Here is a 20,845-nt window from a genome sequence, read left to right on the forward strand (position 1 = left end):
CTATGGCTTTGCTTCTCCTGAATCGACTCTGCCAACCCGTGTGTAAAACTAGCATATATGTGTCCCAAACCAAGTATTCTGGACTCTCCACTGTGAATTCTTTATAAATGTCAAGCACATGAGAAGATCAGTGGCAGTATGGGCTTCCTGAAGAAGTTTTGAGCCTAGTTCTGTCTGTGTGGCTTGGCTATTTTGTTTCTTTCCTGCAGGATGAAGATATGCATTTTAAGGGAAGTAATGTCTATGCCATGGCCAGAACATCCAATCTTAATGAAGAGCTTGGGCAGGTGAGGGCCCCTCCAGGGCTGGGCAGTGTGACAGGAGCCCCGCAGGAGGTGGGTCTAGGGAGAGCGTGTGCAGAGCTGAAAGGCCAGATTTAGCCATGGGCTAGAGGTAATATGCGGCTTCCCCAGTGTCTTAGTGGTAAAGAATATGCCTGCAATGTAAGAGACCCAGGTTCAATCTCTGGGTCGGGAAGACCCCCTGCAGAAGGGCATGGCAACCCACTCCAGTATTCTTGCCTGGGAAATCCCATGGATAGAGGAGCCCGGCGGGCTATAGTCCATGGGGTCACAAAGAGTCGGACATGACTGAAGTGACTGAGCATGCACATAGATAATGTGACACCCTTGTGAAGCTTTAGAAATATAATTTGTTCCAATTCATAATATTGCCTAATGGGTTACAAGTAGAACACATCTGATACAGGTTATTATGTGCTTATGAAAGAGTGAAAGAGCTGGGGGGCAGGTAGGAAAAGCTACTGGGGGCTCCCAGGGCTTCAGGAACTTCCAGGGAGCCACAGGGACCCTGGAATCTGGGGGATGGCTGGGTTTCTGCTTCTTTAAGGCAGGTGACTCATAGGGGTGCATCCACAGGCTGCTGTGAAATTTCACACCGGCCAAATCCATGCATCTGCCCACAGCTCCCAGAAGGGAAGCAGTAGAGCTTCTGGATCTTCACTGAAAATGTCTTTCAATGGTGGAATCTAATCTGCAGACCAGAGAAACGTAGCCTTGGGCCTCTAGACCCTGCCTTAGAATAGACAGGCGGGAATGATGCCCAGTTACCAACAGACAGTTGTTGGTTGCCTTTTAGATGACAATGGCATCTTTACAAGTTTAAATGCAGTTTTAAAAACTCCCAAGATTATTTGTCAATTATACTATTCATATAATGAAGCTGAAAAAAAAGCAACAACTCTCACAGTTGTATAGAACTTGAAGGAAGAAAGACTTGTAATTGTTACTTTTTTCTATCTACTTTTTGTTCTGTCTCTATATATGTATTTACTAGATTATGATTTTCTACCTTTCAATTAAGTAAAGGCCACATATAAACCATGGTAAAAGGCAGAATTTTGAAGTTAAACATCATGAATGTGAATCCTGGTTTCATCATTTACCAGCATAGACAAAGATACTTCTGGAGAGGGAAATAGCAAGCTACTCCAGTATTCTTGCCTGGGAAATCCCATGGACAGAAGAGCCTGTGGGCTACAAAAATCCATGGGGTCGCGAAGAGCTGGACATGACTGAGCATGCATGGATGCACAGGCACCACAAGAAAAGAAAATTACAGGTCAATATCCCTTATAAACTCAGATGCAAAAATCATCAACAAAATATTAGCAGATCAAATTCAACATTAATAAAGGACCATACATCATGATTATTTATTCTAGGAATGCAAGACTGGTTCAGTATGCACAAATCAACCAATGTGATACACCCTTTTAACAAAATGAAGGATAAGAAATGTATGCAATAGATGCAGAAAAAGCATTTGACAGAATTCAACATCCATGTATCATAAACGTATCAATAAAGGGACTACAGAGGGAACATATTTCAACATAATAAAGGGTGTGTACAACAAGCTCACAGTTAAAAGTATACTCAGTGAAAACTGAAAAGGTTTTCCTCTAAGATCAAAAATAAAACAAGGATGCCTCCACTTATTAGGGTAGCATTAAAAAAATGCTGCTTTTATTCAACTTAGAATTGTAAATCCTAGCCATGGCAGTTAGGCAAGAAAAATAAATAAAAGGCACCCAAATCAGAAAGGAAGAATTAAAGCTGTCTCTTTTGACATATGACATGTTATGTATGAATGAAGTCACTCAGTCGTGCCCGACTCTTTGCAACCCCATGGACAGTAGCCTGCACCAAGCTCCTCCGTCCATGGGATTTTCAAGGCAAGAGTACTGGAGTGGGTTGCCATTTCCTTCTCCAGGGAATCTTCCCAACCCAGGGATTGAACCCAGGTCTCTGGCATTGTAGACAGATGCTTTACCTTCTGAGCCACCAGGGAAGTCCACTATGTTATGTATAGAAAACCCTAAAGACTGCACCAAAAACCTGTAAGCAATAATAAAAAAAGAACCCAGGAAAGTTGCATGATACAAAACCAATATACAGAAATAAGTTGTTTCTAAAAATAAAAATAAATGTTTCTGAAAGCAAAAGTGAAAATTTCTGCCATTTATTATCATTTCTGGTGACTTTACTTACACATAGCTGGCATCCATCTTGTCTATCCAAATAATGCAAAGATCTTAAAACTTTAAATCCACATTGCTTTGCAGTATTCATTGGACAGAAATGATCACCTACAAAATTTCCATTTGTCTTTAAAATGAGCATTATATTCATGATCATGATTAAAATGGTTTTGAGTCTGGTTTTCTTTTTCATCTGAGGTATACATATATTGGTATATCAATACCAATCTACCTACTTAATGTTTTCTAGGTACTTTTAATGAGATTTCTTATGTCAGGAAAATGAACTTGGACTTCTGAATTTCTTAGGTTTGACGACTTGAAGTTTACTTTGCATATTACTATAGAATTTCATCTCCAGTGTAAAACAAAGAGAAGAGTATGGCTTCTGAAAGAAGTAAATATTAAAGATAGAATTCTTATAGATTGAAATCCTTGTTTTCTAAAAATTCATATAATTTGAGGATTTAAAGAGAAAGAATGCCATCTTTGCTCTCTAAATACATTTTAGGTTATGTCATTTATTATGCTAAGTTTTTCTTCATTTGAAGTGAAGTGAAGTCACTCAGTCGTGGCTGACTCTTTGCAACCCCATGGACAGTAGCCTACCAGGCTCCGCCATCCATGGGACTTTCCAGGCAAGAATACTGGAGTGGGATGCCATTTATTATGTTAAGTTTTTCTTCATTTAGTTCAATTTAAAATGTATTTCTTCTTTGTGTAGGTGGAATACTTATTCTCTGATAAGACAGGAACCCTCACTTGCAATGTTATGACATTTAAGAAGTGCAGCATTGCGGGTATAACGTATGGGTAAGTGTTTTTATTGCCATACTCTGTTGAAAGTTCCCATTCTTTTTTCTTAACAAAATTAAGTAGCCTTCATTTACTCTAAAACTTATCTGAACTTCTAGTACTATAGCTATATCTGAATGAGATTGCAACTTAACATACCTTAAATGAAAACTTGGAGTGTTTTTATTTTCTAAAATACAGTTTACATCTACTTTTAAACATGATTGGAATTCCTAAAGAGTTTTATATTTATAACCTGTTCATCATATTTCCTCCCTCACTTTCTCTTAGAGATCTGTCAAGCAAAAGTGATGATGGTGCAAAAGGCTTAAGGTGACTAGACAACGTTCTCTCCTCCTTTGCCGGTGTTCCTTTTCCCCGGATGTTTTTTATCATGCTGGAACACTGACATGCAATCACACAGCCCCCATTGTTCAGACCCCCAGTGGCAGTTCTCAGGAAGCTCCCTTGTATGGATCTTTCCCATGTTTCAGAGAACCCAGATCTATTCTTCACTTTACTGTGTTGGTTGCAAATTCCTCTGCCTCAAAATCTATATACCTATACCATTTTCAACACAAGTTTAAGCGTTTTCTAACGCAGCGTGAGGTCTGGGAAGTTGTATAATTTGACGGGGCCCTGTGTGTTCAGTCATGTCTGACTCTGTGTGACCTCTAGACTGTAGCCCCACCAGGTTCCTATGTCCATGGCGGTTTTCCAGGCAAGAATTACTGGAGTGGGTTGCCATTCCCTTCTCCAGGGGATCTTCCCAACCCAAGGATCTACCCATGTCTCCTGAATCTCCTGCATTAGCAGGCTGTTTCTTTTACCATCGAGCCACCAGGGAATTATAATTTGACAGAACACTGAATATTTACTAGTTGTAAGTGTGATTTAGGGAAAACAGAAGATGGGGCTATATTTCATTGGGTCAGTGTGATTGCTGACTGGTACTACCAGGAACTTATAGTTAAAATGAATCTTATCTGTTCTTCTTCAGTCAGTCTCCTTGCTTCATCTCAGACGCCTACGAATTCAATGACCCAGCATTATTGCAGAACTTTGAGAATGATCATGTAAGTCTGCTATTTTCCCTCTATGTTGACAGGGTATTGCGATATAACTTTCAAACATACATATATTTTCCTAAAAGGAAAAGAGAGAGAGTCTTGAAAAGTTCTTGGTATTAAAATAGTAAGCAAGGGATTTAACATGATAAGTATGAGCTATGCCTTGACTTTGGAGAAGGCGATGGCACCCCACTCCAGTACTCTTGCCTGGAAAATCCCATGGACAGAGGAGCCTGGTAGGCTGCAGTCCATGGGGTTGCTCAGAGTCGGACAGGACTGAGTGACTTCACTTTCACTTTTCACCTTCATGCACTGGAGAAGGAAATGGCAACCCACTCCAGTATTCTTGCCTGGAGAATCCCAGGGATGGCGGAGCCTGGTGGGCTGCCGTCTATGGGGTCGCACAGAGTCGGACATGACTGAAGCGACTTAGCAGCAGCAGCATGCCTTGACTTGAGTGTGAATGAATTCAGACGTTATATAGGAATATTGTACTATGTAGCAATCTGTAAAATCCTATCTCTATCTGCTTTTAAACTCTTTTGGTTCTATAGCATGCAATCAATATCTTCACTTATCTATTTTAAGATATTGATCTAGCTGATGGGAAATCTTGATCTTTTTTTTTTTTCAATTTTATTTTATTTTTTCAATTTTATTTTATTTTTAAACTTTACAAAATTGTATTAGTTTTGCCAAATATCGAAATGAATCCGCCACAGGTATACATGTGTTCCCCATTCTGAACCCTCCTCCCTCCTCCCTCCCCATACCCTCCCTCTGTGTCTTCCCAGTGCACCAGCCCCAAGCATCCAGTATCGTGCATCGAACCTGGACTAGTGACTCGTTTCATACATGATATTATACATGTTTCAATGTCATTCTCCCAAATCTTCCCACTCTCTCCCTCTCCCACAGAATCCATAAGACTGTTCTATACATCAGTGTCTCTTTTGCTGTCTCATATACAGGGTTATTGTTACCATCTTTCTAAATTCCATATATATGCGTTAGTATACTGTATTGGTGTTTTTCTTTCTGGCTTACTTCACTCTGTATAATAGGCTCCAGTTTCATCCACCTCATTAGAACTGATTCAAATGTATTCTTTTTAATGGCTGAGTAATACTCCAGTGTGTATATGTACCATAGCTTTCTTATCCATTCATCTGCTGATGGACATCTAGGTTGCTTCCATGTCCTGGCTATTATAAACAGTGCTGCGATGAACATTGGGGTACACGTGTCTCTTTCAATTCTGGTTTCCTCAGTGTGTATGCCCAGCAGTGGGATTGCTGGATCATAAATTCGAACCCAAAACAATCAAGTAAATGGTAACGGGATCATACTTATCAGTAATTACCTTAAACGTAAATGGGTTGAATGCCCCCACCATAAGACAAAGACTGGCTGAATGGATACAAAAACAAGACCCCTACATATGTTGTCTACAAGAGACCCACCTCAAAACAGGGAACGCATACAGACTGAAAGTGAAGGGCTGGAAAAAGATTTTCCATGCAAATAGGGACCAAAAGAAAGCAGGAGTAGCAATACTCATATCAGATAAAATAGACTTTAAAACGAAATCTTGATCTTCTTAAAAATAAAAGTGATCTTTGGGACTTCCCCAGTAGACTAGTGGTTAAGATTCTGCCTTCCAACACAGGGAGCATGGGTTCAACCCCTGGTCAGGGAATTAAGATCCCAAATGCCTTGGGGAGCAGCCAAAAATTAAAATAAATAAAAGTGATCTTTAAAATGTAAAACCTGTACATGTTCTTCCTTTGCTTAAGACCCTTCTGAGGACTGGTACCACATTTAAGTAGAATCCTGACTTACTACTGTGGTCCTCTCTCTGTCTCCAACCTCATTCTGTGTCATTGACCCCTACACTCAAGATGCAGGAGCCACATTTATCTTGAAGCTCCACTAATGATGAATCTGTGTCCTGATTTTGGGTCCTGGGAAAGTGCTACAACCTTTGGTGTGTGCCACCACACATGTGAACACAGACCCACAACTAACCTTTCCATTTAGGTCTTAATTTAAACATCTAAATATGCTTTTTTCCCCTTATCAGTTCAGTTCAGTTTAGTAAGTCAGTTGTGTCCGACTCTTTACAACCCCATGGACAGCAGCATGCCAGGCTTCCCTGACCATCACCAACTCCCAGAGCTTACTCAAATTCATGTATATTGAGTCGGTGATGCCATCCAACCATCTCATCCTCTCTCATCCCCTTCTCCTCCCACCTTCAATCTTTTCCAGCATCAGGGTCCTTTCCAATGAGTTAGTTCTTTGCATCTGGTGGCCAAAGTATTGGAGTGTCAGCTTCAGCATCAGTCCTTCTGGTGAATATTCAGGACTGATTTCCTTTAGGATTGACTGGTTTGATCTCCTTGTAGTCCAAGGGACTCTCAAGAATCTTCTCCAACACCACAGTTCAAAAGCATCATTTGGTGCCCAGCTTTCTTTATAGTCCAACTCTCACATCCATACATGACTACTGGAAAAACCATAGCTTTGACTAGACGGACCTTTGTTGGCAAAGTAATGTCTGCAAAGCAAATTCTGCTTTTTAATATGCTGTCTAGGTTGGTCATAGCTTTTCTTCCCAGGAGCAAGCATCTTTTAATTTCATGGCTGCAGTCACCATCTGCAGTGATTTTGGAGCCCCCAAAATAAAGTCTCTCACTGTTTCCATTGTTTTCCCATCTATTTGCCATGAAGTGATGGGACCGGATGCCATTATCTTAGTTTTCTGAATGTTGAGTTTTAAGCCAGCTTTTCACTCTCTTCTTTCACTTTCATCAAGGAGTCTTTAGTTCTTCTTTGCTTTCTGCCATAAGCGTGGTGTCATCTGCATATCTGTTATTGTTATTTCTCCCGGCAATCTTGATTCCAGCTTGTGCTTCATCCAGCCCAGCATTTCGCATGGTGTACTCAGCATCACCTCCCTAAAATAGGCCCCTGACTTCCCTATCACACCCCTTCCTTGTTTCTTCCAGCTTTGTGAACACCTGTGTCCCCAAGGAGAACAAACGTCCCTAGACAGCAGGGTCTTCCTGTTCCCTGTGGTCGCCCCAGCCCTCGCCTCTCCCCCTGACTCAGCCTCCACTCCACAAACACATTCTGAATGTGTGGTATGGTTTCTAGCCAGTGCCTTACTCTGTATGGACCTGAAGCGAAATCTCACTTGTATATATATATATATATATATATATATATATATATATGCAGATTATGTAGGACTTTTGAGTTGAGGGCCAGGTTGGAAGAGACTCATTAGCTGTGTTCCTTTCTTACAGCCCACGAAAGAGTATATAAAGGAATTTCTTACCCTGTTGTGTGTGTGCCACACTGTTGTTCCAGAGAGAGAGGGAAACAACATAAACTACCAGGCCTCCTCTCCAGGTAGGTGCTGTGTGCCCGTGAACGCCTGGCAGGCGATGAGCCCACAGAGGAAGGGGAGCCATCACGGATCCCCAGTTGTGCCTGCCTTTCTCCTTCCCTGAAATTCTTACCTGTTTGGGGCATTCGTACACAGCTCTGAGCCACTTTGAAGCTCTGGGGCTCCCACTCTCCACATACCCCATACACCCCCAAAGTGCCCAGAAGGCTGGCAGGGTGTGGTCTTGGAGCAGGGGCTTAGAAGCAGGTTACAGTCAGTAAGCAGGCACAGGGCAGGTTAAGGCCATGCAACATTTTATGGAAGTGCTACTAATGTTGTAGAGAACAGAGAAGACCTCAGTGAGCAGGAGGAAAGTGTTTCAATTCCAGGCTGGTGGATTAGTCCCACTGACCGAGGCCCTGCTTAACCAGATTTCCTCTACTGTCAACACTCTGTTACCTAGAAGCACTGATAAATGCATTTGGCTAGAAAACCCCAAGTTCTAAAGAATGACATGATATTTTACTGCTGGAGAAATCTGTATTAAATTAAATATAATGTTAATACACTTGCTCAATCTCCATTAATACAGGCCTTTTATTGACAGATGAAGCAGCTTTAGTGAAAGGAGCCAAGAAACTTGGCTTTGTTTTCACTACAAGGATGCCGAACTCGGTCACCATAGAAGCTGTGAGTAATACTTGATATACTTTCTAGCGGTTTACATGCACCTGCTCATCCAGAGACACACGTGTACAATTTTTCTAATCATGCTGATTTTAGATTGGAGAGGTGTTTCAATCTTAATCTGTTGCTATAGGAAGCACTTTTGTTAATACTGTCCAGGTTGCAAACAGTATTCTTACCAGAGGAGGGCACTGTCATCTCATCAGACTTGCAGGAAAGCTTTATTTTGAAAAAGATATGTATTTGGAGGGTGAAACTTGTTCATGATTGGGAGAGTGAGTGACTTTGTGAGACAAATACTTTTTTCCTAAGGTAAGAATATGTTGTCTTATTTTCCTGTAGATGGGAGAAGAACTCACATTTGAAATTCTTAATGTACTGGAATTTTCTAGGTAAGCTATCTTTTTGATCTGTATGTGAATTTTCCAGGGCTCTTCTTTGACTATTCAACTGAGATTTGGCTGTAAATGAAAACCTAATAACAGAATCCTGAAATTCTAGTTAGCTTCTATACACCCTTGCATCTCAGTTCAGTTCTTGCTTCTCTAGGCCTCATTATAATAATTGTTTTAATTGGAATACTCTTCTCTGAGGCTTGCTGCTGCTGCTAAGTCGCTTCAGTCGTGTCCAACTCTGTGCGACCCCATAGACGGAAGGCCACCAGGCTCCCCTGTCCCTGGGATTCTCCAGACAAGAACACTGGAGTGGGTTGCCATTTCCTTCTCCAATGCATGAAAGTGAAAAGTGAAAGGGAAGTCACTCAGTCGTGTCCGACTCTTAGCGACCCCATGGACTACAGCCTACCAGGCTCCCCATCCATGGGGTTTTCCAGGCAAGAGTACTGGAGTGGGGTGCCATTGCCTTCTCCATCTCTGAGGCTTAAGCATTTCAATTTTACCAGGATTTTCTTCTCCCCGAAGGATATCCTCCTCCTCTCTTTTGGCCATCATTTCTATGAACCTCTTACTTCTCTTCCAATCTTGGACATCTTTTTCTTGATCAGTATTATTCCTGAGGGAAAATAAAGTTCTTTTTTTTGAAAGAGCTTGAAAACATGGAGGAATAATGACTGAGAGCCCAGCTGGTCTGTGGGACATGTTCAGAACTGTGCTCTGAGGCCCACGGTGACCATACCACGTGGAGGACTTGCAGTTGGGGCTCAGTTTAAATGACCTTCCCAATGTCTATAAGTAAATATGTGGCAGAATCAGGTTTGAAATTCAGGTCTACTGGTTCCAAAGTCCTTGGTACTGTCAACCAATCTGTGCCTCCAGAGGTGAAAGAAAACTTGCTGTTTGGTTGTTAAGCCGCATCCAACTTGTTATGACCCCATGGACTGCAGCACAGCTGGGTTCCCTGTCCTTCACTGTCTCCTGGAGTTTGCTTAAATTCAAAGAAAAGTTAAAGAATTTTTTAAAAAATGTATTTTCATCTCCACGGTGTGCATTGCAATGTATAAAGCTAAAAATATTTTTCTGGAACACTGTTCAAGGAGTAAGGTGGCCTTGATGACCGCCTGTTTGTGCGGCCTCTGCTCCAGTCATGTTGAGGGCGATAAAGAATATTGAAGAGTATGACTTGATGGGGACTGTGGTGCTCCAGGAGGTGGCGGTTTACCTCTGGGGCCTGGGAGCCTGTGCCGGGAGGTGGGGTTTGGGCTGGTGACTGAACGGTGGAAGGAGAGTTAAGAGTGGGCGAATGACCTGGTGAGGGGGAAGGACTGTCTTGGCCAGTTTACCGTGACCGTGTGTGGAGGACAGAGGTGAGAGGAGACCTTCAAGCCGATTTGGGCTCCTAAATCAGGAACAAAAGCAGTGAGTTTAGGTTCTATGATAGCTATAACACACACACACACACACACACACACACACACACACACAATCCAGAGGGTTTTGAGACGGAACTATACATTCAAAAGATTCTGGCATCTACCGAGCCAGCAATTTAACATCTCTGTGCAGGAAAACGGGGCCAGAAAGGTCTAGTTGATGAAGATGGTGTGAGGACTGAAAAACACACAGGACCAGGCCTGCTTTCACCTCCTCTCATCAGTTTTTAATCATTATATTAAACGCATTACACGTATATAAAGTTTGTGTATTTTAAGTAATATACGTGTTGTATAATGCTGCTGCTGCTAAGTTGGGTCAGTCGTGTCCGACTCTGTGCGACTCCATAGATGGCAGCCTGTACATGTGTATATATAATACATAAAGATGTTACATTATATATACATCATGTGCTATATTATAATAGTACATATTAATCTAATATATCCTAATATAATCTATTGTATATACTTGTGTCAGTAAATTCCCAAGGAAGAAAAGAATAGTAGTAGGCAAAGGTGGAGATTTATAATCAGAATCTCAGTTAAAGGAAGTCTATAAAGAAGGAAGAAGAGGAGGCTGGCAATAAACGTGCCAGCCTTTTCAGCCATAAGCAGCTGAGGATTCTAACAATTAGAGTTCTTTTGACTTTGAGTTTTTGCTTGAGTGGTAGCTCCATATACTGAGGAAAGCAGAAACTAACAATGTTTTCGATATTGTTTTAGTAATAGAAAGAGGATGTCTATAATTGTCCGAACTCCTGAAGGACGGCTCCGGCTCTACTGCAAAGGGGCTGTAAGTACTGGGATTCATTATTATGTAATGAATTTTAAAATGTCGTTACTTTGTATGTGCTGTTATCACTGGTGGTTGACAGCATTAGATTGGAAAGTCCGTCTCAAGGCCGTCAAACCCACTGAAATGCCACCAGAATTTTATTAAACTTTGATGTCAGTGAAAACGTGCCGTCACTCAGTTATTTTTTTGAGAACCAATGATTTGCAGTTTTGGCTACAAGTAATGCTCTTGTGACCATTTGTTTGCAACTCTCTCTATGCACATATAGTTTTATCTCTCACTGGTAAATATCAAGGAGTAAAATTATTGGATCACATGGGAGCTATATATCAACTTCTTAAGAAACCACCAAGTTGAAGTTACATTCTTACCAGCAGTTGTTGCCAACATTTGGCCTGGTTAGTCTTTTTAATTTTGCCGTTCTGATAGGTGTGTATCTCACTGTGAGTTTAATTTACATTTCCATGATGACTGATGATAGCAAACATCCTTCCATGTGTTTGTCATCTGTGATGAGGGTTCCCAAGACTACTGCTGTGCTTTCGGTGAGTCTCTAAAAGGATTCATGGGACTTAGCACGTAGTCATGGACCCGAGGTGGAAATATTATTCATAACTTCAAATTCAATTTCTTTAATAATATAGAGCTCTTCAGAACATTTTTTCTAATTAGCTAGTTAGCTTTGATTTGTGGTTTTTATAGAACTTTTCTATTTCATCCAAGTTGTGGAACTTACTTATTTCATCCAAGTTGTGGAATTTTTCCTAGTTGTGGAAAAATTGTTCATCACAGTCTCTTTACTGTTTTAAATTTTACTTATTTATTTTTGGCTGTGCTGGTTCATTGTTGTGGATTACTCTCTAGCTGCAGTGTGTGGGTTTCTCATTGCCATGGCTTCTCTTGTGGTGGTGCACGGGCTTAGTTGCTTCACGGTAGCTGGAATCCTCCAGGACCAGGGATGAAACCCGTGTCCCCTGCATTGGCACACAGATTCTTAACGACTGGTTAAGAAAGTCTTAAGACCAGGGAAGTCTTCTTTGTTTTTTTTCAATCTTCATTTTTGTTTATGTGTGAACGTGTGTCTTTAAAATGTGTTTCTTCTAGGAAGCATGCCATTGGTTCTAGTGTTTTAAATCTGTTCTGGAAATCTCTGCCTTTTAACTGATGTTTAGCCCATTTATATAGTATGGTTATCTATATGACTAGGTTTGAATATATCATCTTGCCATTTATTTTCTCTTTGTCCCAGTTATTCTTTTCCCCCCATATTTCTTTTTTATTTTATACTTTCTTTTGGATTACTTGAATATTTTTTTCCAATTTCCTTGTTTTAAAGTTTTTATTTTAGTAGTTGCTTTGTGGCTTATAATAGGTATCTTTATTACATTTCTCCTTCAAGTGATATTATATTACTTCACATATAGTGCAAGAACCTTACAATTCTATATTTCCATTTCTCTCTCCTAATCCTTCTGGTATGCTGGTCATACATTTTAATTTTACAAATGTTACAAGCTTCACAATTTTCAGCTAATCATTTTGTCCAATTTCTTAGAATAAAAAGAACTAGATAATGAGAGAAATAATGTATATATATATATGCCCATGCCAACACCATGTTCATTGCTTTTCAGACTCATATTTCCATCTGGCATAATGATCTTTTGTCTGAAGGAGTTCCTTTACCATATCTTACAACGTAGATCTATTGGTGATACATTTTTTCAGTCTAAGTCAGAAAGAAAATATTTATTTCATCTTTATTTTTTCTAACCTTTTGAAGTAAATTTTTGCTGAGTATAGACTTCTAGGCTGACCATTTTTTTTTTCTTTCGGTGCTGTACAGACTTCGCTTTACTGGCTTCTCACGTGCACTGTCCCCATGAGATATTTGCTCTGTTCCTTGTCTTTCTTCCTCTGTATGTAACATCTTTTTTTCCCTGGAATTGTGCCTTCACTGGGGCTTCTTGAGCTCCTTCACTTCTATGAGCTATAACAAAAAAATGATAAAAGTTTTCATAATTCAGATGATCAGGCTTAGATAAGATGTTAATCACAGTGTGTGTCTGTGTGGCTTTTTTTCCTATAGGATTCAGTGATTTATGAGAGACTTTCAGAAAATTCTCTCTTTGTGGAGGAGACATTAGTCCATCTGGAAAATTTTGCTAAAGAAGGTAAGTGAAAATTATTTAGAATTGAGTTCCCTTTTGTAATGCTGTCCTTAACTGTTGAAATTATACCTCAATGCGTGCTCGGGGGAGCTTGCTGGTATGTGAGACTTTGTATGCCTTCTGTTTGGTTAAAAATAAATGGTTCAAAAAATAAACAAATAAAAATAAATGGTTCCCCAAACAAGCCCTGTCCAGGCAGTATTATTATTTTCCCTTTCTTCCCCTCCAACAGTATTTTGTGCTTAGTTGCAAACACTAAAATGTATGTTTTTACTGTGGGCTCTTCCTTGATTCCTAAAGCAGTGTCTTCAGTCTATTATCTATTTCTAGGCAGAGGATGAGATGCTTGGATGGCATCACTGACTTGATGGACATGAGTTTGAGCAGGCTCCAGGAGTTGGTGAGGGATAGGGAAGCCTGGCGTGCTGCAGTCCATGGGGTCCCAAAGAGTCAGACACGACTGAGGGACTGAACTGAACTGGAAATATAGAGAGGTTTTTTGGGTTTTTTTTGGTTTGTGTTGTGTGTTTTGAAGTTAATCATTTTGTGTATAACTCAGAATGCTGGCATAGTTGATATTTTCCTGCATTCTTTTATCCTTCTGATTTTGACTTATCACCCATCTCTTTATGAAATATATTCCTTGAGTGAGTTTTGAAGAAGAACAACATCCATTGAAAGGTTTATAGATGCTTTGAAAAGCAAAGAGTAATACTGATTAAGATTACCTTGAAAAGTATAGTCTACTTTCTCTTTTTAGTTTACAAACTGCTGCTTCCTACAGACACATGTGTGTCTTATGTGAGAGTGTGGATATTTTGCAAGTTTACATTTTGGATCTTTTAGTAGTCTCTGAAAATATACCTGTGCTGTAGGTTGGTTACAATAGGTAGAAGCATATGGGAATTATATTGATCACAACTTCTATAGGTCTTCTGCAGAGAGCTGTGTGTGTGTGTGCTCAGTGGCTCAGTCATGTCCAACTCTTGGGACCCCATGGACTGTAGCCCTCCAGGCCCCTCTGTCCATCGGATACTGGAGTGGGTTGCCATTTCCTCCTCCAGGGGATCTTCTTGACCCAGGGATCGAATCCTTGTCTACTGCTTGGCAGGCAGCTTCTTTACCGCTGAGCCACCTGAGAAGCCTGTTCTGCAGAGAAACAGGAAATTCTCAAGTGTTTGAATGTTTTGCCAGAATTAACCTAAAATATTACAATCCGATTTAAAATTTTTTTCAGGCATGTCATTGCAGTTCAGTTCAGTCACTCAGCCATGTCCGACTTTTTGCGACCCCATGGACTGCAGCCTGCCAGGCTTCCCTGTCCATCACCAACTCCTGGAGCTTGCTCAAACTCATGTCCATCAAGTTGGTGATATCATCTAACCATCTCATCCTCTATTGTCCCCTTTTCCTCCTGCCTTCAATCTTTCTCAGGGTCTTTTCCAATGAGTCAGTGCTTCACATCAGTACCCAAAGTATTAGAGTTTCAGCTTCAACATCAGTCCTTCCAACTCAGGACTGATTTCCTTTAGGATTGACTGGTTTGATCTCCTTGAAGTCCAAGGGACTCTCAAGAGTCTTCTCTAACACCACAGTTTATAAGCATCAGTTCTTCAGCGTTCAGCTTTCTTTATGGTCCAACTCTCACATTCATACATGACTCCTGGAAAAACCATAGCTTTGACTAGACAGACCTTTGTTGGCAAAGTAATGTCTCTGCTTTTTAATATGCTGTCTAGGATGGCCATCATGGGAAATAGATGGGGAAACAGTGGAAACAGTGTCAGACTTTATTTTTTGGGGACTCCAAAATCACTGCAGATGGTGATTTCAGCCATGAAATTAAAAGACACTTACTCCTTGGAAGGAAAGTTATGACCAACCTAGATAGCATATTCAAAACCAGAGACATTACTTTGCCAACAAAAGTCCGTCTAGTCAAGGCTACGGTTTTTCCAGTGGTCATGTATGAATGTGAGATTGGGACTGTGAAGAAAGCTGAGCGCCGAAGAATTGATGCTTTTGAACTGTGGTGTTGGAGAAGACTCTTGAGAGTCCCTTGGACTGCAAGGAGATCCAACCAGCCCATCCTAAAGGAGATCAGTCCTGGGTGTTCATTGGAAGGACTGATGCTAAAGCTGAAACTCCAATACTTTGGCCACCTCATGCAAAGAGTTGACTCGTTTGAAAAGACCCTGATGCTGGAAAAGATTGAAGGCAGGAGGAGAAGGGGACAGAGGATGAGATGGCTGGATGGCATCACTGACTCAATGCACATGGTTTTGGGTGAACTCCAGGAGTTGGTGATGGACAGGGAGGCCTGGCGTGCTGCGATTCATGGGGTCTCAAAGAGTCGGACACGACTGAGAGACTGAACTGAACTGAACTGAGGATGGTCATAGTTTTTCTTCCAAGGAGCAAGCATCTTTTAATTTCATGGCTGCAGTCACCATCTGCAGTGATTTTGGAGCCCAAGAAAATAAAGTCTCTCATTGTTTCCATTGTTCCCCCATCTATTTGCCATGAAGTGATGGGACCACATGCCATGATCTTAGTTTTCTGAATGTTGAGCTTTTAAGCCAACTTTTTCACTCTCCTCTTTCACTTTCATCAAGAGGCTCTTTAGTTCCTCTTTGCTTTCTGCCATAAGGGTGGTGTCATCTGCATATCTGAGGTTATTGATATTTCTCCCGACAATCTTGGTTCTAGCTTGTGCTTCATCCAGTCTGGCATTTCATATGATGTACCCTGCATATAAGTTAAATAAGCAGGGTGACTATATACAGCCTTGATGTACTCCTTTCCCAATTTGGAACAAGTCCATTGTTCCATGTCTGGTTCTAACTGTTGCTTCTTGCTCTGCATACAGATTTCTCAGGAGGCAGGTAAGTGGTTTGGTATTCCCATCTCTTGAAGAATTTTCCACAGTTTGCTGTGATCCACACAGTCAAAAGCTTTAACATAGTTGATGAAGCAGAGATAGATGTTTTTCAGAATTCTCTTGCTTTTTCTGTGACCCAGAGGAGGTTGGCAATTTGATCTCTGGTTCCTCTGCCTTTTCTAAATCCAGCTTGAACACCTTGGAATTCAAGTTAATTTTCTGTTATCTCAGCATTTGTTGGGCTTACTTTGATATTGGAAACTGAAGCCTCTTATTCTTTCCTTCATTTGACAAATAGTTATTGAGCATCTATATAGTGCCCTGCAGTGTTCTCAGCTTCCAGGGCAGAAGTGAAGAAAACATAGACAGCTAATGTCCTGCGAGAATATGCCAGTGATAGATGATGTCATGGGGTGAGGAGTGCTATGGAGAGAAAATAAACAGGGAAAAGGGACAGAGTGACGAGGTGCTCTCTGTGTAGGGTGAGTTAGGTAGAGCCCGCAGGAAGGGAGAATGACAAGCCCTCAGGAGAATGCGTTCTGGGTGTAGGATGTGCAAGTCCAAATGTCGGGGAACACGAGGACCAGCGAGGGTACTACAGTGAGCAAGGACGAGGGGAGGAGGGAAGATGAGTAAGAAGACCAGGTGGCACGAACGCCTTTATTGTCCCATGGGCTCTGAAATACTTTTGGATTTTGTTTTCAAATTCTCTACTTCTATCCAATCACTGGAAGCCTCACCAGGTGATCTCTCTTGCAGGTCTGAGAACTCTCTGTGTTGCCTACATAGACTTAACTGAGATAGAGTATGAGCAGTGGCTGGTCATGTATAAGAAAGCCATCACAGTGGTAAAAGACAGAATGAAAACTCTGGAAGACTGTTACGATAGTATTGAAAAGGTAATGTACCCCGTATGTGTTGTCCATGCCAACACATTTGAAGAAAATGAGCTTATCAGTGTAGTCATATCTCGGTGTCATGTTAAAAGCTCAGGTAAATTTTTTTTATGAAGTATACATCTGTCTTATTGTATCGAGAATTCATAAAATGTCTTTTAAACTATTCAAAATATTTCTCCCTGTTTTGAATCATATCCGAGTCACTTCAGTCTTGTTATCCTCTGTATAGTTTTACCCACATGAAAAGAAATACATGTTTATTATAGAAAAATAAGCTAGAATAATATATAATAATCATCTGAAATGTTGGGCTAATGACTGAGTTCCAGTCTCTTCCCTTTGTTCTTTTGTGTGTTTTATATATTAGTATTCTATTGTATGTATTTATGTGTGTGTGTGCTCAATTGCTCAGTCGGGTCTGACTTTTTATGACCCCATGGACTGTAGCCCACCAGACTCCTCTGTCCTTGGAACTCCCCATGCAAGAATACTGGAGTGAGTTGCTATACCCTCCTCCAGGGGATCTTCCCAACCCAGGGATTGAACCCATGTCTCCTGCATTGGCAGGTGGATTCTTTACCACTGAGCCACCTGAGAAGCCCCTAACTTAACCTAACCCTCATTTAATTGGTATATTTAGACCACTATAAACATTTAGGCCATGTTTATAGTGATGATTAGTTTAATATATACTGTATTTGTAACTGTTTTTATTTGTTCCCACTTTTTAAATTTTTTTTCTTCACTCTTTTCTGCTTTCTTTGGTTCTAATTGAGCACTATACATGATCTGCTTTCTTGCTCTCTTTTTTAGTATATCAATCATACTTCCTTTAAAAATGTTTTTAGTGATTGTCAGAGTTTGAAAAGTCCACTTTTAAGTAACGCTGTAACCACTTCTCTCTGGTGGTAGGCCAATACTTCACAATAGGAAGAAAAACTATAAAATAAACCATCTGGTGATAAGAGATTTATGGAGAAAATTATGAAATTTTTCTTACAGACAAAAGTAAGGACCCATACATGTGTAAGGGTTTATATATTATATGGTGGTGGTGGTTTAGTTGCTAAGTCATGTCCAACTCTTGCGACTCCATAGACTGTAGCCCATCAGGCTCCTCTGTCCATGGGATTTTCCAGGCAAGAATACTGGAGTGGATTGCCATTTCCTCCTCCAATGGAAATTCCCAACCCAGGGATTGAACCTGTGTCTCCTGCATTGGCAGGTGGGTTCTTTACCACTGAGCCATGAGGGATGCACTATAGTGAAACAGGGACAAACAAATAGACCGGTGGAAGATACTAGAAAAAATGTATGAGTGTATGCACATGTGGGACTTTGCATAATCAGTTATTAGATGGCATGTCTTTTATCAAAATTTGCTCTGTTTATTCCATCTTAAAATATTATCTTTACACTTGATCTTAGCCAAAAGGCCAAGAAACGATATATTTTTATCTTTAATTAGCAGTAATGACTATCTTTTCCCAAAAACATCTAGAAGTTTCTACTACTTGGAGCCACAGCCATTGAGGATCGCCTTCAAGCACGTGTTCCAGAAACGATAACAAGTCTATTGAAAGCGAACATAAAAATATGGGTCTTGACAGGAGATAAACAAGAAACTGCAATTAACATAGGTAAGAGACACAAAGAATGTTTTTTAAAAGGCTGGTTGTACATGTATCCTAAATATGGCCTACAGTTAAGAATGTATGGTTGAGCTGCCTTCAAGTAATAGTATTTTATTTCTTCAGGAAAGTATAGAGCAGTGAAATCTTGCCATCATGTGGTGCAGAATTCAAACAAACTAAGCAAAGCAAACTCTTAATCTTTCCTTCACTGTCTTGAAACAATAGATTGCAGAATGCCCATGAGTCATATATGATTTCTCGTTCTTTTCCTTTGATTCTTGAAGTTATGACATTTTTTCTCTAATGAAGTATATATTGAGTTGGCCAAAAAGTTCGTCTTGGTTTTTCCATAAAATCTTACAGAAAAACCCGAATGAATCCGAATATCTGTGTTTGAATTGTATGTTTATTCATAAACATTTTAATCATTATCAAAATATTGAGTTAGTGTTTTTTCCCTAAGCTCTGATGTCACTTGTTTGACTTTATAGTTTTATTATTATTATTATTATTTCACTGTTTGATGGTATGTTAGGGTTCAGGTGTGTGGAAAAGGAGTTGAGCAACTTCCCTGGTGGGCCAGTGGCCAAGACTGCACTCCCAATGCAGGGGGCTCGGGTTTGATCCATGGTCAGGGAATTAGATCCCACCTGTGGCACCCCACTCCAGTACTCTTGCCTGGAAAATCCCATGGGTGGAGGAGCCTGGTAGGCTGCAGTCCATGGGGTCGCGAAGAGTCGGACACGACTGAGCGACTTCACTTTCACTTTTCACTTTCATGCATTGGAGAAGGAAACGGCAACCCACTCCAATGTTCTTGCCTGGAGAGTCCCAGGGACGGGGGACCCTGGTGGGCTGCTGTCTCTGGGGTCGCACAGAGTCGGACACGACTGAAGCGACTTAGCAGCAGCAGCAGCAGCCACAACTAAAGAGTTTGTATGTCACAACTAAGACCCATTGCATCCAAATAAATAAATATTTAGAAAAGGAAAAGGAGTTTTAAAATCAACTTTTAGCTGTGAATATGTAAATTTTGATCATAAGAAGGGATTGAAATTATTATTTTTTTCATGATTATCATGGTATCCAGCTCTGGTTGGATTAACATGTATTATGAAATGACCCTGTATTCATCAGACACCCTTTAAACTATGTTTCTGCTAATTTGTCTACTCTATATTCATTCATTTAACAAATATTGAATGCTTGCTATGGTGCCAGAAAATTCTAGGATCTGGGAATGAAAAATTGAGTAATAAAGTCTCTGTCCTCAAGGAACTTACATCTACAAGACAAGACAAAGAATTAACAAGCAAATCACCAACTGTTGTAATATTATTGCAGTAAGTGTTAAGACTGAAAACAAAGCAGGGAATAGTCATGGATAGAGGAGTAATGAGACAGAAACACATTAGGGAGGTGACATTTGAGGCAGAGACCCAGATTGGAAGAAGGAGCAATCACTGGGAAAGTTTCAGGCAAACGTATGGTGAGCACATGGCTCTGGTGTCTTGTCTGAGCAGCAATGGAAAGGCCAATATGGCTGGAGTATGGGGAGCAAAGCAGAGGTGAGAGCTTGTCAGGCCGCAGGAAGAAATGTGTAGGGTTTTGAGCAGGAGAGTGATATAATTTGTGTTTTAAAAATATCTTCTTGTTGTTGTGTGGAAACTGGACTAAATGGAAGGCAAGAGGTCATTTAGGACACCTTTGTAGAAGTCTATACAAGAGATGGCAGTCATTTGTACTGGGATGTAATGGGGAATATTGAGGAGGACTCCATTTGATCCTTGAATCACATGATTTGGACTTCATGGGTCCGCCTGTACTCAGATTTTTTCCCCCCAATGGCACGTATGACAGTACTGCACCATGCAGAACCACAGATTGTTGTTCAGTTGCTCAGTTGTGTCCGACTCTTTGCAATCCCATAGACTGCAGCACGCCAGGCTTCCCTGTCCATCACCAACTCCTGGAGCTTGCTCAAACTCATGTCCATCGAGTCAGTGATGCCATCCAACCATCTCATCCATCCTTTCTCTTCCTCTTCTCCTCCTGCCTTCAATCTTTCCTAGCATCAGAGTCTTTTCCAATGAGTCAGTTCTTCACATCAGGTTGGCCAAAGTATTGGAGTTTAGCTTCAGTATTAGACTTTCCAATGAATATTCAGGACTGATTTCCTTCGGG

At 40.7% G+C, this 20,845-nt stretch overlaps 1 protein-coding gene across 1 annotated transcript in view; it reads left to right on the forward strand.

The window, feature by feature from the left end:
• The window catches only part of LOC102277904 (phospholipid-transporting ATPase IB), a 124,906-nt gene that overhangs the window by 33,759 nt on the left and 70,302 nt on the right, over positions 1 to 20,845 (forward strand). Inside the window, exons 13-22 of the mRNA XM_070380822.1 lie at positions 210 to 287; positions 3,228 to 3,316; positions 4,299 to 4,374; positions 7,680 to 7,785; positions 8,370 to 8,452; positions 8,792 to 8,841; positions 11,004 to 11,073; positions 13,166 to 13,250; positions 16,888 to 17,027; positions 18,529 to 18,667. Coding sequence (XP_070236923.1) covers positions 210 to 287; positions 3,228 to 3,316; positions 4,299 to 4,374; positions 7,680 to 7,785; positions 8,370 to 8,452; positions 8,792 to 8,841; positions 11,004 to 11,073; positions 13,166 to 13,250; positions 16,888 to 17,027; positions 18,529 to 18,667 — 916 coding nt within the window. The remainder of the gene's footprint in view (positions 1 to 209; positions 288 to 3,227; positions 3,317 to 4,298; positions 4,375 to 7,679; positions 7,786 to 8,369; positions 8,453 to 8,791; positions 8,842 to 11,003; positions 11,074 to 13,165; positions 13,251 to 16,887; positions 17,028 to 18,528; positions 18,668 to 20,845) is intronic.

The sequence above is a fragment of the Bos mutus genome, chromosome 12, assembly GCF_027580195.1.
Source record: "Bos mutus isolate GX-2022 chromosome 12, NWIPB_WYAK_1.1, whole genome shotgun sequence".
NCBI classification, from domain to species: Eukaryota; Metazoa; Chordata; class Mammalia; order Artiodactyla; family Bovidae; genus Bos; species Bos mutus.